Source organism: Helicoverpa armigera, chromosome 4, assembly GCF_030705265.1.
Source record: "Helicoverpa armigera isolate CAAS_96S chromosome 4, ASM3070526v1, whole genome shotgun sequence".
Lineage (NCBI taxonomy): Eukaryota > Metazoa > Arthropoda > Insecta > Lepidoptera > Noctuidae > Helicoverpa > Helicoverpa armigera.
Window position 1 is genome coordinate 10,416,388 of NC_087123.1, and position 17,637 is coordinate 10,434,024.

General features: G+C 36.7%; 3 protein-coding genes across 4 annotated transcripts; 2 read left to right on the forward strand and 1 right to left on the reverse strand.

Annotated features, from left to right (window-relative positions):
* Positions 1-4,919, forward strand: LOC110375019 (guanine nucleotide-binding protein-like 3 homolog). Its single transcript, XM_064034244.1, has 9 exons — positions 1-159; positions 516-805; positions 1,115-1,301; positions 1,588-1,812; positions 2,185-2,368; positions 2,867-3,089; positions 3,361-3,468; positions 3,642-3,809; positions 4,368-4,919. The coding sequence occupies exons 1-9, from the start codon at positions 141-143 to the stop codon at positions 4,698-4,700; spliced, it is 1,737 nt and encodes a 578-aa protein (XP_063890314.1). The 5' UTR covers positions 1-140; the 3' UTR covers positions 4,701-4,919.
* A 3,261-nt stretch (positions 4,920-8,180) lies between these two features.
* LOC110374981 (calreticulin) lies at positions 8,181-13,627 on the forward strand. Of its 2 annotated transcripts, none has more exons than XM_021332929.3 (7): positions 8,181-8,342; positions 8,485-8,589; positions 8,838-9,073; positions 11,063-11,260; positions 11,377-11,586; positions 12,476-12,817; positions 13,109-13,627. In XM_021332929.3, the coding sequence occupies exons 1-7, from the start codon at positions 8,255-8,257 to the stop codon at positions 13,127-13,129; spliced, it is 1,200 nt and encodes a 399-aa protein (XP_021188604.1). In that variant the 5' UTR covers positions 8,181-8,254; the 3' UTR covers positions 13,130-13,627. The 2 variants fall into 2 exon arrangements, with proteins under 2 accessions (XP_021188604.1, XP_063890315.1); XM_064034245.1 differs by having other exon boundaries at positions 12,518-12,817.
* A 543-nt stretch (positions 13,628-14,170) lies between these two features.
* Positions 14,171-15,809, reverse strand: LOC110374982 (uncharacterized). The gene is made up of 4 exons (XM_049847385.2): positions 15,722-15,809; positions 15,279-15,306; positions 14,586-14,726; positions 14,171-14,328 (listed from the first exon to the last, which is right to left on the reverse strand). The coding sequence occupies exons 1-4, from the start codon at positions 15,761-15,763 to the stop codon at positions 14,309-14,311; spliced, it is 231 nt and encodes a 76-aa protein (XP_049703342.2). The 5' UTR covers positions 15,764-15,809; the 3' UTR covers positions 14,171-14,308.
* Positions 15,810-17,637: the final 1,828 nt, after the last annotated feature.

A 17,637-nucleotide genomic window follows, 5' to 3' on the forward strand; every position in this document is an offset into this window, starting at 1 on the left:
TCAACAAACGACTGAATTAGGTTATGTTAAATTAAATCCAGTGCAGTGGATTGCGTAGATTTATTTTAATAAAAAAATAATTTATATAAGACTGTAATATAGTGTACTGTTAGTTTTATAAGAGACACATTTGAAATACAATGGCAAAGTTCAAATTGAGTAAGTATTCAATTAATTCATTTGCATTCTATTCTGTAAAAGCACATGACTGGAAAACTGATTTTACTTCACAATTGCAGTTCATGCACTTTTGATCTTAAATTTTTGGCGTAATTATACATGTTGTTAACAAGCCAGCCCAATTTGCGTTTTCAATAGTGCCTGTTACTAATATATTCATGGTTATGTATTGCACAATTAGTGACGAACTTTATTCAACAACATGAACTATTTTTAATAGATCACTGCACATTTACATAATTAAGCATGACTGAAGCTTTATTCACTAGAACTATAAGCATTCAAAGATAAGCATTATGAAACAAACTCTACAACCAAAATATTTACTTTTTCAGAGAAACCATCAAAGAGGCAGCCTGCTCGCCTCCGCTACAAAATAGAAAAGAAAGTAAAAGATCACAACAGGAAATTAAAGAAAGAAGCAAAAAAGAATCCTAAATCAAAGAAAGCAAAGCCTATTTGCATACCAAATGAATGTCCGTTCAAAAATGACATTTTGAAAGAGGTTGAAGCTGTTAAAAAGCATAAAGAGGAAGAGCGCCAGAAGAAGCGGGAACTTGCAAAACTTGAGAAACAAAAGAAAATGGAAGAAAAGAAGACCAGTAAAATTAGTATGAACACATTAGTAAGTGTTGTTTCTTGATACATGAGAAATGTGGTAATTTCATTTTAGCCATCATCACACATCACATCAACCCAGTCTCGGACATAGGCCACCCTTAATAACAATCCCCTCCACTATCCTGGTTTGGGCAGCCTGTATCCATTTACTGCTTGCCACCTTCTTGAAATTGTCTTAATTGGCTATATAATTCTTCCTTTGTCCATCTCCTAATTCTAAGCTACTTCCCAACCTGTTTACAGTCAAATCGCTTCATCTATTCTTGTTTTATAAATAGTGTAACTAATCATCTTTCTTACTTAATGATTACAGGTAGAAAATGCACAAGCCAGAGGTAAAGTCCATGAGGCTTTCAAAGGTGATGAACCATCAGATGACGTGGAATTCGGCAAGGACAGGAAACAAGAGAACTCGCTCAAAACTTACTACAGAGAGTTTAAGAAGGTTATATCAGAAGCTGAGGTTATCTTAGAAGTGGTTGATGCCAGAGATCCTTTAGGTAAATACTTTTTTCATACTAAGATACACTTTTACAAACAGATTATGGAGTGTTTACATATAAAGGCTAACTTAATCCACAATTTGGATAAATAATTGAAGTTATAATACAGCTGAAATGGCTTTCTAAATTAATTAATTAAGTCACTGTAAAATGATCAAATAAACAAAATATTTTCTATAACTTTAGTTATTTAATACAGGAATTATTTACAAACCATAAAAACTTGCAATCCCAACCCTATTCATAAAAATTCTTAATTTAACCATAACCTTCAAACTTCCAGGTACACGCTGTGCCCAAGTTGAAGAGGCAGTCCGTGAGTCCGGCAAGCGTCTAGTCCTAGTTCTAAACAAAGCTGACCTTGTTCCCCGCACAAATCTCGAGGCATGGCTTAAGTATTTACGAAAGACAGCCCCAGCTGTGCCCTTCAAGGCTTCCACTCAGGATCAACAGCATAATCTAGGAACTAGGAAGATGAAGCATGTTGTTAAAGAGAAGCAGATGAAAGGTTAGTGAAAGGAGTTAATATGTAGATTTTACAGGAGTCCTGACTTGGACCATGGAGAAAATGTTTTTGTTTTGTTTGTTTCAAGATTTAAAATATAAAGTTGTTTTTGTGCAATTTTATGATTAAATATTTTTTTAATTACTGCAGACAATACGTCAGAGAATCAGGGAATGTTTGAGTAACATGTATTATCGACAACGCAGATACCTGTGATCGGAAATTAGATGCCAGCACCAATAAGTTTGGCGAGAACTGTACTATAATTGAACCATGACATTCTGACTATCTGATACTATCCGCTCATTCTACTTACTGTCTAGATTACCTCATGATGTTTTTGTTGCTACTTCTAAAATTGCCCAATACTTCTAGGTTCAGCTTGCGTAGGTGCAGAGTTAGTAATGAGCCTGTTGGGCAACTACTGCCGCAACAAAGGTATTAAGACGTCGATCACAGTGGGCGTGGTGGGACTGCCCAACGTGGGCAAGAGTTCCATCATCAACAGCTTGAACCGGTCTAAAGCTTGTAATGTTGGCAGCACTCCGGGGGTTACCAAGTAAGTGAGATTTGGAAACTTTAAATGATGTGTAAAGGTGAAGTAAATTGTGCTTCATCTCTTTTGTGAGAGGCTATGTTCATAATTGTTTGAAGCTGCAACTCCAATAATACAGATCAATATTAAATTATATTACGTTTGACATATTTTTGAAAAGCAAATTTTTGATGACTCAGGCCCCGTTGTTCAAAGCTCGGTTACGTCAAGGTTAGGGTTAAATTCTAGTTACAGTAAAATTGGGTTTAAATTCAAAAAGCGTTGTTGAACGTAAAAATTTCATAATAAAAATGTCAAATTAACCGTGATAAAAATTGACATAGGTCAAATTTTAACTTTAACTTTATCGTGACGTACGAACAACCGGGCCTAAATGTTATTGTGTATTTATTTCTGTAAAGTAATATTAATTAATTTTACGTCTAAAATCATACGAGGAACAGATTCGGGACTATCTTAGTAAGTATAATACATTTCAATAATTCCTTCCATTATTTCCAGACAAATGCAAACAGTCCAGCTAGACTCCAAGATCAAGATCCTGGACAGTCCCGGCATAGTGTTCCACTCGGGGCCAGAAAGCGATTCGTCCGTAGCTCTCAAGAACGCGGTCCGCGTGGGCAGCCTGAAGGACCCCGTGACGCCGGCCGCCGCCATCTTGCAGAGGGCGAACAAACAAACGCTCACTGAACTTTATAGTATACCCGATTTCAATACTCCACAAGTAAGTATTTTTATCTTACTTATGTTTTAATTATGCTATGTTTTAATTATATTATGTTTGTTTTTATATATATTATGCTATGTTTACTTCACAACATTTATCATTTAGGCTTCTGTACCACAGATTGCCACTAAGCAACAGGAATTTTATCAAAAATGTTATAATGTTCTATTAAGTCGACTTTAATTTTGTTGTTTGTGTTTGTTAATTTAGAGGTACATATTTTAAAAATTGTACACATACTTAGTAAGTTTTTAAATGTTTGTTTCAGGAATTCTTCGCACACTTGGCATCTCGTATGGGCAGGTTTAAAAAAGGCGGGGTGCCCGACCAAGAATCCGCAGCTAGGATACTTCTGAACGATTGGAATACTGGCAAAGTAAGATTTATATAAGTACATACTATTATATTTTTTGTTTTGTCGTCAGAATGTATAAGTGAGGTAAAGATCGTCGAGGTGTATTATGACCCTAAAGAAGCTTACTGTGGAGTCTCATTATGAAAACCTCGGATTTACAAATATTAAATTATTAAATTATTTCTTCACCACAGGTTAGATACTTCACCCTGCCTCCTGAGCAACTAGAATCAGATATTCACGTGGACGCTAAGATCGTGTCGACCATAGCGGCGGAGTTTGATATAAACTCCTTCGAAGCGATGGAGACGGAAGCTATCAACGAACTGGCTGCTCACGATACTGGCGTCGAAGGCATTACGGTAATGTGGACCTTATTGTTTGATGTTTAGAGTCTATTTTGTATGTACTTCACCTTGCCTCCTGAGCCGTTAGAGTCGGACATCCACGTGGACGCTAAAATCGTATCGACCATAGCGGCGGAGTTCGATAAAAACTCTTTTGAAGCAGACGGAGGTTCAACGAACTGGCTGCTCATGATACTGGTGTTGAGAGGATTACGGTAATGTGGACCTTATTGGTTGGTGTTTATTTGGTATTGTTCAGATTTACAAATAAATATTTGAATCATGTATTTATATAGTTCAATATATGACCAACGCTTATTATTCCTGTAAGTTTTCGACATTTTGTTTCAACAAAAACAATGGCCGTTAATAACTACTTACAGCTCAATGATTACTAACTTACAAAGAAAGCGCACGACTCCATATCTCCCTAAATATTAGTAGCGTTTTCGTCCTTTCAGCAATCAAAATTCTACTGCTGAGATTCGGCCTCCCCCATCGATTCCCAAAAGGACCGATAGCGGCCGGTGTCCATACGAATAAATTCTAACAATCCTTTCCTGATACCCACAGATATCAAGCACAGGTCCAGTCAAAGCAGCTTTAGAAGACGACATGCAAGTAGACGAAGAAGACTCCAGTCTACTCCCAAAATCAGTCAGCATTCGCGCCAAACTCGACAAAGGCAACAAATCCAACGAAAAAACTAAAACAGACCCTGAAATGCTCATCGAAGGCAACACTAAACTAAATAAATTAAGAAAACAACAGTTTAAGAAGGATAAAAAGAAGAAAGCAAGGAATGAGAAGCAAGCCGTCAATCTAGCAGATGTTCTAGAAAATGTTACCATAACCAGTTATAAGAAAAAGGATGACTACGATTTTAAGGAAGACTTTTCACTTTAAAAACCACGTCATATTTTGTTTGTATGGTAATTTTATTCAGTAAAGTTTGAGTACATGTGGTACTATCTTATTTGTGAAGCTGTTTATCAAGGAAAAACAAAGGAAATTGCACTATAATTTAAATGGTAATAAGTCCCGTTTTACCTTGAATTGTGTTTACTCAAGTATTCGCCACGGTTATCTGTAAACTTTTTGAGTGAATAAAACGATAATTGTAAATTGGTGTTTTCATTAAGGTATATTTTTACTGGCGAGCGAGACATTTTCGATTGATAATGATTACGTAAATTAAAACCTATTTACGTACGTGTTAGCTTAGTAATGGGTAAATCTATATTAAATGCTTAAGTTATACGAAGGTTATACCACTCTGTTACCGATTAAGATAAAATTCGGCGTGGAGGTACCCAATAGGATAGGCTTTTTTTATCCAGATGCAAACAAAGTTACGGGCAAAACCTCATCATCCTCCGAGCCTTTTTCCCAACTATGTTGGTGTCGGCTTCCAGTCTAACCGGATGTAGCTGAGTACCAGTGCTTTACAAGGAGCGACTGCCCTATCTGACCCCCTCAACCCAGTTACCCGGGCAACCCAATACCCCTTGCTTAGACTGGTGTCAGACTTACTGGCTTCTGACTACCCGTAACGACTGCTAAGGATGTTCAGTGATAGCTGGGACCTACAAACCAAACCTAGTAATAATACAAAAATTATAACATTAAATACTGCTGGTTTTCGTGTCGATAATGTCATGAATTATACAGAGGTAGTTTCGAAAATATCTGCACGATAATAAAAATAACTCCCTATTCTATTGGAACACGTCAGTGGACACACTATCTCTGGCCACCATTGAAATTATTTGAAGCATGCGTGACGCCTACAATTTATGCAAATTTTTTACTAAATAACTACATGAACATAGGCTCATATATTTTCATATAGTTATATACTAATAACACATAACATTAAAAATATTTCTGTAGTAAAAGGGTCGAGAACTACTCAATCGATTTGAACGAGTTGAAAAATACTTTCAATGTTGGGAAGCTACTCTATCACCGAATAATATTTTATCCGGGTCTGGGAAAAATTGCCCCCTAGATAAATTTAATTTTCTTCGCAATAATTTCCGTATATAAGGCATTTTTTATATAACGAGGTATAACTAGGTATCTCGACTTACCTACGTAGCTCTATTGAGTTCGAGATCAATCTGGCAAAGGTTGATTGTTGTCCGTGAATTCCGGATATAGGTACCTTCAGCGAAAACGTACTTGGTATAAATGTCGGTCATTGTATTGTGTTATCTCATAAACAATGCTTGAGAAGATTCGAGGGTATTGTATAATAGGTATGTAGTAGGTATCTACAGTTCACAGAACCATGAGTCTCAACCGACAGGGTTTCATTTTGAACCGGCACACGAATCCCTACTTATATCGATCATAAATGCGCCCGAAAATGACTCTGCCTGAGTTAAATCGTCGAGCCTGAGAATGGACTTGGCTACTTTTTTCCGGGTGTGGGAAGTCGTTTTTCAGAACGTGGTTGAAACCATGGAGAACAGCTAGTGTTATTATAAAGAAATTAGGTATCTTACCCACTACTCAATAGGTCTATCATGCCTCAGAAGATCCTATGAATGTATGCTCAGTTACTAGGCGATTCGATGGTTTATGAAGTTTTTGCGCTAACACGGAATTGCCCATCATCATCTTCCGAGGCGTTTTGCCAACTAGGTATGTTGGGGTCAGCTTCCATGCCATTTGCCTCCATTTGCGTCCATGCCATATTTCCAGTTGGATGCAGCCGAGTGGGGGTACCAGTGTTTTACTAGACACACGGGATTGCCCGATGATGTATTAAAGCCGCACATAAACATAAACTATGTATTTCCCTATCAATCTGTTCTTTCCTTGTGTCACAGAGTCATGTAAAGTAGGTACCTAATACCTATTTACGTATCTATGTGAGAGACTTTTCTCGAAAAATGAAGCTGCTTATCTCCGCATTGGTCCTGCCTACCAACAAAATACATGGACCTAAAAATAGCTAGATATTAGCCATAGTAAACTATAAAAAGGTACTTAATGGAGTTTTGAAAAAGGGCAGTAAGCAGGCATAGCGAGCGAAGCTATAGCTTTCGAGAGATTAGATAAAGCGTTTGATAACATTATAACCACCAGCAACGATCTCTTCCTGTCTCTAAGAACACTGCTAGGCAATTACTTTAAAAAAACCTGGAAGTCTTTGCGCGAAAACATGGAAGTTCAGAAGCCTGTATTGCTAGAAGCTGTAGTCTAGTATCTACCTAATTATTGGGATAATAGCAGCACCCTAGAAGAACAAGGCAGCCATTTATATAGGTTCTACAGGGTTCTACTAGGTCAATAATAATAGGCAGTGTCCTTCATAAAACAAATCCCTTTCTAATCAAATTTTTGTCGTCGGTACCTACCTATAAAACAGTGAAATTTGATTTACGGTGCTTATTGATACAAATGTAGTAGATAACTACCTACCTACCTACATAAATACGAAAGGCAATTAGGGATAAAAATCGATCTGCTGTGACCTTTAGGTAGTTGATATTACATTTCCGATTGGGAAGGTTTTCAAGGCTTCATTATAATCGCATAAACCGATTACACACTGGATGACTGGCCGCTGGCCGGCTAGAACCACCACCCAACCAAAACCAGTAAATGTTTCATGCATAACTTGCATGTAATTTTAATTTTATTATGTATCTAGTTAAAACAATACTGAAGGCCATTGGAAATTGATATTGCTATAAGTACCTACTTATATATTTTAATTTAAAAACTGTTCACATTAAAACAACTAATGTGACGAGTCCACGACGAAATTAATCCACGTACTACAGCAGCATTACCTCTCTCTTCAACCACACAGTTTCTCTATATCTATCCCTGTCTTATGCCATGTGCGGTACTGATTGGCGGTCGCATTTTGCATTATCGTGAAGGCGATTATGAATGAACTTTCTGGAAAAGCTAATTACTTATTTTTTATGAATGAAAAATTATGTACTATACTATAGTACGAGCACTATAGTTATATCAACAACAATATCGCATAAAATGAATCTAGACCACAGTTGTTTCTCAATATCAAATCTATGTTTCACAAAAATATAACAGGTTAGAGTTCATATTTTCCCGCGGTCTGAATCATTAATTTCGTGAAGTGTGTTCAATTCCCATTCGCTGGCGTCTCACCAATAGCAGCTTTCCATCTGTCTGTCGTAATTTTACGTAAAACGTCATTACGCGCTTATTTTCTGTTTCTTTCGCAACCATGCAAAGCATACGGCTTACAAATCTATCTCTATCTCCGTTCCACATTTCCCAATACGTTTACATTTTATGTTCATCTCATTCGCGCTTGCAGTGTTTTCGTTAACCAGAGCAAGATAAAAAAAATCTGAAGCTAACTAACCGGTCGAAGTAATAATAGAGAATTCGCCAATTTTTGAAGTTATTCGTGGCCAGTCCTTTGAGCGTCGAGGTGGTTGTGTGAATCAAAAATGAAGTCTTTAGTGCTAGCTCTTGTCAGTTTACTGGCAATTTCATTAGTAAATTGTGAAGTGTTTTTCGAGGAGAAGTTCCCCGATGGTAAGTTGATGCATTTTATTCAAAAACCTAAAATTTCGACATGCCGGCTTGGCGCGTGTGCTATCGATTATGCGCTTCCAAGAGTCGGAAGCCGGTTATTTTGGGGAATAGTGTTGAAACGGTATTACGTTTTTCATTTCAGACTCATGGGAATCCAACTGGGTTTACAGTGAACATCCCGGCAAAGAATTCGGCAAATTCAAGCTGACTGCTGGAAAGTTCTATAACAATCCGGAGGAAGATAAAGGTAGGTGGTGACCGGTTCCCTTCTAATGCCTCTCACAGTATGACGTTTACATTAGAGCTATCTGCAGTTTAAATTCAAGGAATAAGTCATAGATATGCATGTGTCGCTCATTACCCAATACTAGAGCGTGCAAAGGGCACTGAACTCAATTACACACAACAAATGAACAATAGGCCGGCGTCACAACACGCGGCACTCTCACTAGTTTCGCCACCTCTCTACATTTCTGTTCCCCTGGTACTTGTCAGGTCTGCAAACGTCTGAGGACGCGAGGTTCTACGCTCTGTCGCGCAAGTTCAAGCCTTTCAGCAACGAAGGCAAGCCCCTGGTTGTGCAGTTCTCAGTAAAACATGAACAGGACATTGACTGCGGAGGTGGTTACCTCAAGGTCTTCGACTGCAAGTTGGAGCAGACTGACATGCATGGAGAGACCCCCTACGAAATTATGTTTGGCCCTGACATCTGCGGTCCTGGTACCAAGAAGGTAAGACAACATGAATCATACTCTCTCAAAATCAGACTCAAACTTCATTCATTACAATCACTTTTCATTTAAGTTTGAAGTAAAAATAACTGGTATTAATGGCAAAACCATTAGGTAATATGTTAAATGAATGGTCCACTAGACTGGAATAACTGGTTTCTGACCCATGCTTAATGGCACTCAGTCTAAAAATACAATTCTACGATACTGTTAAGCAAAAATGTTCAAGCTTATCTGTTAGGAAATGTATATTTTTACACAATAGATACCTATGAGATAATTATCAATAACATAAAGCTAATTAAAATGTTACATTGCACTCAATATGTTACTGTGTCAATATATTGCACTCGATAGGTATCTTTCTGTGTCAATTACAGCTGTATTTACTAGGTCTTATCAGATTAGCATTTCATTTTCATTAAAACACCTAATAAACTAGTTAATTGTTATCTTTACAAAAGATCACATTAAAGCAACATGGTTTTTTATTTACCTATGTTGTATCTTCAATTGTAGACCAATAAAACACATTGTTGATACCTTGGTTGAAACAAAAACATACAAATTGCTCAAAATAGTATAAATAACATTGTGATAATTCACTTGTATAGTTTTCTTAAACAAAAAAATGGATATTTTAAATAGCTTGGGAACTTACTAAGATGTAGAGCATTAAATTATCATTTTCTATTGTTAAACAATAATACTTGCACTTTACATAATATTGCAAGGCAAATTAGGCACAGCTAGCTAGTTTGTAAAGGCACTATTTTCTCATAACATGACTGTACTTATGATTCATCCATTTGAATGAAAAGACTGACCAACTGCCACTTCTAAATAAATCCCATTTATTCTAATGATGTGGATTATTGTACACTTTCTATTGTGTTATTTCCTCAATTATTTACGTTTTAAATATAACAATAAACTAATCAATTACCTTATCAACCAAAGCCATTATGACTGTAGGACTAACAAGCCCTAATCATAAGCAAAAATTTTTTTTTTTATTCCTTTAACGGCCTTCGGAATAATAATGAGTGTTGTTAACAGTTGCTAGGTGCATATCAGTATTACATGATCGCGACAACTGTACAAATACCAGCGATAGTGGACTGCCATTTTTATTGGGTTCTTGCAATAACTTTTTAAATTAAACGGTCGAGGTTGGCTTACGGCCGTAAAACAAACGCCTAATCGGTAATACCTCCATACAAGTTGGTTATGTAAAATTTACATACCAAGTTTGATATAAAAAAAAAATCTAGACAGAAGATCTAGCGAACTAACTTAACTACTAGCGGTTATATTCAAAGCACAAGCATATAGGCCGTTCATAAATGCCGGTAGATAGGTATCATTTAGCAACATGATCATGTATTGATAAAAATATCATCAATAATTCAGGGCGACCTTAGGCTTTAGTTAAAGCGACACCTCATGTAGTTAAGTGCATGCTACAATATCGATTATCCCCGGCTTATTATTGTTAGCAGGTATATTAGCTTCGTCACCACCGACAGGTTTTATAACAAAAATGCAATGAAGCATTTAATAGTTCGGAAATTGCGTAAGATCGGTTGGAAACCGATTTCACGCACGATGTTGAATGCCTTAAGAAATTAGCTGGTAGTACTACTGTACTTGCTCGTTTGCTAATGATGTATGTATCCTTATCAGGCAACAATTAACTAAATAACCTCATTAAAATTTGCTTCAGATGATTTTAATTTCATTCCGAACACTAACGTATTATGTGGTTAAAATCGTTGACAATATTTGGAAATTACGCGATCAATGACCCATCTCTACAAACAAGCAAGTCTAGTCTAACTAGATATGCTAATTTGCAGTATTATCACCTTTCGCATAAGTTCGTCGTAACACCCAAAGTTCGTCAACCTCAAACTCGTTTTTCATGCAAGACATGTAAGAGGTATTATATCTTTGTATCCATAGTAAAAAGTTCTGTCTTCTTCCTAGGTGCACGTGATCTTCAGCTACAAAGGCAAGAACCATCTGATCAAGAAAGACATCCGTTGCAAGGATGATGTGTACACTCACTTGTACACTCTGATCGTCAAGCCTGACAACACCTACGAGGTGCTCATTGACAACGAGAAGGTCGAGTCTGGAGATTTGGAGGCTGACTGGGACTTCCTTCCCCCCAAGAAGATCAAGGTAAGAATACTTACAGAATAACAAGAAAAACAAGGTTATTCATGTACCTGGCTACTTCTGGTAAATTCAACTACTTGCACACTAAAAAACTTTCAACATTGTCTTTTTTTTCTCAGGACCCAGAAGCCAAGAAACCCGAAGACTGGGACGAGAGGCCCACCATCCCCGACCCTGAGGACAAGAAACCCGAAGACTGGGACAAACCTGAGCACATTCCCGACCCTGATGCCACCAAGCCTGAGGACTGGGATGATGAGATGGACGGCGAGTGGGAACCTCCCATGATTGACAACCCCGACTACAAGGGCGTTTGGGCACCTAAGCAGGTAAATAGAGAATTTTACATCATACCTACCATATATAAAAACAACGACTTCTATAAATAGAAAAAAAATACCTACTATACGAAAGTCTTGGTATATTGAGTTGGTCTTTTTACTCCCAACTTTCCATCACAGACTAATATTCTTAGGAATTTTTGGTTCCTGAAACTGTTGATGTGTAAAAGACAGGCAGCTTAGATGTTTATAATGAATGACAACATGCATTGTTTCAAACGGTCTGTGCACTGTCTCGTCATTAAGAATTTGTCACACGAAACTGCATTAGAATTAAACAGAGCGTGAGCTCGCTAACTAGATATACGAAAGTACGAAATCTTTGAAGAATATAATAGAGTAACTGATCGGTTCTCCTATTAACTAGGCTAGTAGTTCCAATCGAGAGCAATGACACGAGGCGAGAGTTTGCACAAAAAACGATACCTTCTAAGTACCGGTACATATCACCTTGCAAGATAAAAAATGAAGTCGCCACGCTCTACTTTCAACAAATTATATCTCGGCTATTAATCAATTGCAATCTGTACGTTTTCAACACAATTTCTCTTATCTTAAAACTGTTTTACACCCGAATCGTTTAATTCTTCACCGTGTCTAAATATATTTTAAAAACTATTCGTCATTTGGTGACGTCATTTCCTAGCGGCGCGTGCGTCGCTGTTTGCATAACGTGTGTTGACCCGCCTTACCGTTATAATGTGAAAATTGAACGTCTCATTGACTGGCTGCTATTACATTTACTATTGAGCCGTAAATAACTGTTTAACACTCGAAATGTGCTTCTCATCCGGATGTCTACATTTTTGATAGGTTTTTGACCTTCCCAGCTTATTTCTGCGATCATGTACTAAACTTACGATTTCATCGTTCACAGATCGACAACCCTGCCTACAAGGGCCCATGGGTGCACCCAGAGATCGACAACCCCGAGTACACATCAGACCCCAACCTGTACAAGCGCGACGAACTCTGCGCCGTCGGTCTCGACCTCTGGCAGGTCAAGTCTGGCACCATCTTCGACAACTTCCTCATCGGAGACAGCATCGAGGAGGCCGCCGAACGAGGCGAGGCCCTCAAGAAGAGGCTAGAAGGTGAAAAGAAGATGAAGAGTGAGCAGGATGAGGTCGAGAGGGAGAAGGAGAAGGCGGAGAAGCCTGATGATGAAGATCTCGATGATGAAGATCTGGATGACGAGGCTGGTGATGCCGCGCCTGTGGTGAGTTGATACTTATTTACTCTACTATTGTTAGAGCCTAAAAATACAAGATCTAAGATGTAGTCACATGCAAGAAGCACCTACTCTAAAACTATAAAGTCATTATTCTTAAAATTAATATACATAATTCATATCTGTGTCTTAAATTCTTGGCATTACATTCGCTTTTTGTTGCGATTATTGTACTGTGTTACATTGTAATTAATTACTATGTTTGGAAACAACTACGTCTTAACTATCCTAATTATAATTTGTTGACCTCCATGCTAATTTAAGTTGTCTTTGTTACAGGAGGACCACGATGAGCTGTAAACTGTGTCGTTGTGTGTGTAAAGACATTAGTATCGTCGGGTACAACGTGAGTGTGTCGCGCGGGTGCGTGAGCGCAAGTTCTAGTTCCAAAAACTTGAAGAACCTTAGTTCGTCTAGTGCGTTATAGTGTGTTCTGTTCCAGTCTCTATCAAATATGTATGATAACATGCTGTATTTAATTCATAATCATACTTATCTTACAATGCGTGTGCTAGCTCGAAATATTCCAAGTTGGGGTTGAATATTTATTTTCGCGGACCCAACGAACCGTTTTATTTTGTATAAAGGTTGAAATCACGCTCAGTTTTTATTGTATTAATGTTAATACGGCACTGTGTGTCGTCGAGTGCAGGGATTTATTGTACACTGTTAGTTGCTCTAGCCTAAATTTTTTGTAAGAATTTTGACTAATATTGTAGAATAAATCTGTGAGTGAAAGTTTCTCATTTATGTTGTGAAACGAGTCTGATTAAAATTAATATATTAAATTAAAATTTATTTTTTGGTTTTATTTTGTTTTCAAAATTTTAAGGTATTTGCTGGAGTCAAAACTTATGAGTCATAACATAAGTTATGACCTGGATTCCTGATTTATTATTTGTTGAGTTATAAGTCTCCTATATTATGTTAAGTTCAATGAATGAAAGCTTTTATTTTCTTGAATTTGTACTTTGACAGTCAATGGTGTGATTTTATTAAACGTGAAACATTTTAAACAGTTAGTTTGTTTAATTTTAGTAAGAGCTAGATCTAAGTAGTTGAAGTATTTATAATATAAAAACAAACATTTAGAACATTTTTATTACATTTGTTAAGAACTTCACATAACTAGAAATAACTTTTTCCATTGGGCTTCTAGAGCGCGGCTTACGAACCTCGGTGTTTGGTCCCCATATAACTGTTTGGAAAATAACAAAACATACAAGATTTTATTACAGACACAAACCTTGAACGTAAAAATAATAAAACAAAATATTTTAACAAATCTTTCAATGATAGTAGCACTTGAAGCAAACTACACCAAAAATTGTTTCATATTAGTTCACAATTATTACGCTAGATGTCTCTAAACTAAAGATTAGGAATTCGGTGGTCGACGGCCATCTCTTGTTAGTTGCACGAAGCTCGCTACACCAGAAGAGTTTCAGAAAAATTATAATGTTCTTTTCACTTCTGGATCTACTTACTAAAATCGGCGACTGAAACATAAAATAAATAAAATTTACCTCCATATTATAATCTAACTTAAATTATTACCTCCTTTCGATAGGTAGGTAAAATACGAACATAATTTCGGTCCTGAAACTGCGGTCAGAGGGCATCTAATCTTTAAAACAAATGATTACATTTTAAGTTATTTTTCATACAATAGCTAAGTTAATTTTGATAAATCTCGCAATTAAAATAAAATATTGACTTCAGATGCCGAATTGTAGACACAGAGGGAGCCACTTACGGTCCTTTAGCTGCTTTGTTTTCTTTTTGGTCAGTTTAGCAAGATCCTCCACTAAATCTGGCTTGCTAGTAGTAGTGGTGGGCACTGGGTGAGTGTATTCATGGTCCAGCATCCATAGACACGGGTGCGGTGCAGCAGTCACTGTAACAAAAAGGTTTAATATAAAGCGAGTCCATAATATCCTTTATCTGTTTTTATTTTGAACTCTGACTAATGGTGGAGGATAAATCTAAAGGTATCTAAAATGCTATAGGCATTTTAAAGCGAGTAAGTAAGCATTTTAGGTTCATGAGGAATTTTTCAGGTTACAGGTGCCTGCAATAATCTTTATGATGAACATTGAACATGATCTATAAAGGTTGTCGCATTTAGCCTACTTTTTGAGTTTTGAGTGTGTCCCCAGATATTAATTGTATTAGTTATCCCGTGTTTATGAAATATACCTACTTATGTATAATTAATTATCTGCTACGATACTAGGGAATTAAGTAAATACCAATAGAACCTAATTGTTTTTTTATTAATCCGGACCAAGTGCTCGAGTCTTGCGCGCTCTGACCCCTCTTTCAATTTCTTTTCTAAACGAGAAGAATAAGCTTTCAACGCGACATGCTCGTTGAATACAAATGCGTTTAAAATCAGTCAAATTGTTTACTTGCAGTTTCCTGAATCACTTTAAAAAAACAAACTTACCTTCGTTTTCATTTGGTAATACGAGAACCTGGAAAAAAATTGGCAGAATTAAGCATTAGACACTATTTACGTAGATCTTTATTAAGCATATGTAAAAAAGGTCGACCCATTTATTTCGCAAAAATATTATATTACCCATCATTATTTATCTGATAAGCTAAATGCAGTTTGCAACGTTAATATCACCTAATCTTTTTATTTGGCACAACATATTGTTGTAAATACCAGATATCAGGGGCTGATATTTAAGTACTGACCCAATTCGCGTGAGTGACCCAAATATTGTCCCCTTACTTACCTACATGTGTTGATTCAATATTGAATAGGACCTTTAAGCGGTGGAATCATGAAAGGTACATATATTTTCATAAGGTCTACCTCAAAAAGAATGGAACAAAATCTTTAAAACATTTATGTGGTTCTAAAAACAGAGCAATTCTTACCAAAACCGCGCAAATGGACACGAAATACTTAATATCGTACATGTTTAATTACTTGCGAAGCACTAAACAATATGTCCAAATGTCTTCTAGTTTATACTTATTTATATATGTATATACTTATGTATGAAGACAACGCCAAAGTTACGGATATTACATGGTTGTTAATACACAGTGTGGCAAAGAATAATTATTTCCTTGTTACATTGTCATGGCGGTCTTAGTGGAGAATTCGGCAAATAAGAATCACTTATTGTTTTATTTATTTCGCTGTTTAAATACTAAGGTAACAATGTAAGGTATGTACTTATGTGGTGTTGATTGATGTTGGAAAACCCAGTCAAGTATCGATAAAAATCGAAAAATGAGACACAGAGCTACTAAGCAGCCTATATCTATGAAAATTTACATAAAATAAACATAACATATAATTCTAAAGTAGATAGATAGAAATCTTAGAAACACCCCCCAAAACAAGTCTAACTTAAACTTAACCTCGATAAGCTGTAAGTAATACATCGTCACTCCTACTTATCTATGCCATAGTGTGAAAAGTTCGCACTTAACCAACCTATTTCTGAAACCCTTCGGTTTTATCAAGGAACAATATTTTCGTTGGCTCTTTTATTTTGAGTTTCATAAGACCCACCCTACAATACAGCTTTGTTTTCACAATCACCCCTTAAGTTAACTTTGTCTTACGACTTTGATGTAAGACTGTAGCTCGCAACACAACGAAATAAGGTTTAAAATTGCTTATGTTTGTGTAAGGGTTTGGTTCCCTTAAGGTAGGGTGTTAACGTAAAGTGTCAACATTTGCCCTGTAACGGTGGATATCCGGTGTCGACTGACATGACCGACTTTTGTCTATTGGGAAGAATGTGGGAGAAATAAGTGAGAGTGATTGATGCCCGTTTTTGTAAGGCATTTTGGAACAAATAAATGGTTTTCGTGACAACACTGAAATGAATTATGTCATAGACTGACAGATAGTTTTTTCCGGCTGCTTTGATTGGTTTTCAGATAAACGATCTTCTATTTTCTCAGCTGGGGCCGAGTCAATTATTTTCTTTTTTATCTTTAATTACCATCCCTCACCCTACCCTACAGTAACACCAGTGAAAATTTCGAATATTCAGAAATATTTTTCACCTGGGTTTCTACAATTTTCCTCCTCTGAAACGAACTCAAATAATACAGTTCCTAAACCATTGCAACGAGCAGCTAACACGAATTTACTCTCCAGGCACTCGGCAGTTTTACTGCACCCGTAAATTCCCAACCGGGTTCAGGAGAGATGACATTTTTATACCCGGGTGGGGACTAGACCCATGAATCGATGCTAATACGATTAGGGAAACGAACATCATTAATAGGTACCCTCGGAATAACGGCTGTGAGGATCATTTGAAAAGGGGAAATAGAAATAAATGACTGTACCTAACTAGTATGATTTTTCGATTTTTCATTCGGAACGAAATATGAAAAAAATATGGCTATTTGCTTGCTTATTAAAACTTATAAGGGGTGACTTATGTGGGTTCGTTTTTGATTGGTAATTGTATTCGTTGCCCCAATGTAAGCTAGCAAGCCCCAATGTAAGCATCATTTATTAACCTACTTATTTATTTTTTCAGTTCCTTCGTGTTTCAATATTTAACTAAACACTGATACAGTTTAGGTACCTAATACAATTATTGTTCATAGCAGTCTTTTATTGTTGTCCCTACTTGGAAATCAAGAAGTCTTAATTAGTGGACTAGTGATGATTTTCGCTTCATCTTAAGTTTCAATGAAGCGTTTTTTCTGTGATTGATGATTTCGATAGCTGCCGTAATAAAATACATGTTTTAGTAGGAGGGATTTCAATGTGTACACTAGTATCCTAAGTGTAACTTCAATAAACTATGAAACAAGAA

Excerpts from the sequence above, each read along its gene's own strand:
- LOC110374981 (XM_021332929.3), top strand. The coding sequence starts at position 8,255 with ATGAAGTCTTTAGTGCTAGCTCTTGTCAGTTTACTGGCAATTTCATTA. Across the intron at positions 8,343-8,484 it reads CGAGGAGAAGTTCCCCGATG|ACTCATGGGAATCCAACTGG; the intron begins GTAAGTTGATGC and ends TTTTCATTTCAG. Across the intron at positions 9,074-11,062 it reads GCGGTCCTGGTACCAAGAAG|GTGCACGTGATCTTCAGCTA; the intron begins GTAAGACAACAT and ends TCTTCTTCCTAG.
- LOC110374982 (XM_049847385.2), bottom strand. The coding sequence starts at position 15,763 with ATGTACGATATTAAGTATTTCGTGTCCATTTGCGCGGTTTTG. Across the intron at positions 15,307-15,721 it reads TGTCCATTTGCGCGGTTTTG|GTTCTCGTATTACCAAATGA; the intron begins GTAAGAATTGCT and ends ATTTTTTTCCAG. Across the intron at positions 14,727-15,278 it reads ATTACCAAATGAAAACGAAG|TGACTGCTGCACCGCACCCG; the intron begins GTAAGTTTGTTT and ends TTTTTGTTACAG.
- LOC110375019 (XM_064034244.1), top strand. Across the intron at positions 806-1,114 it reads AAATTAGTATGAACACATTA|GTAGAAAATGCACAAGCCAG; the intron begins GTAAGTGTTGTT and ends TAATGATTACAG. Across the intron at positions 1,813-2,184 it reads TAAAGAGAAGCAGATGAAAG|GTTCAGCTTGCGTAGGTGCA; the intron begins GTTAGTGAAAGG and ends CAATACTTCTAG.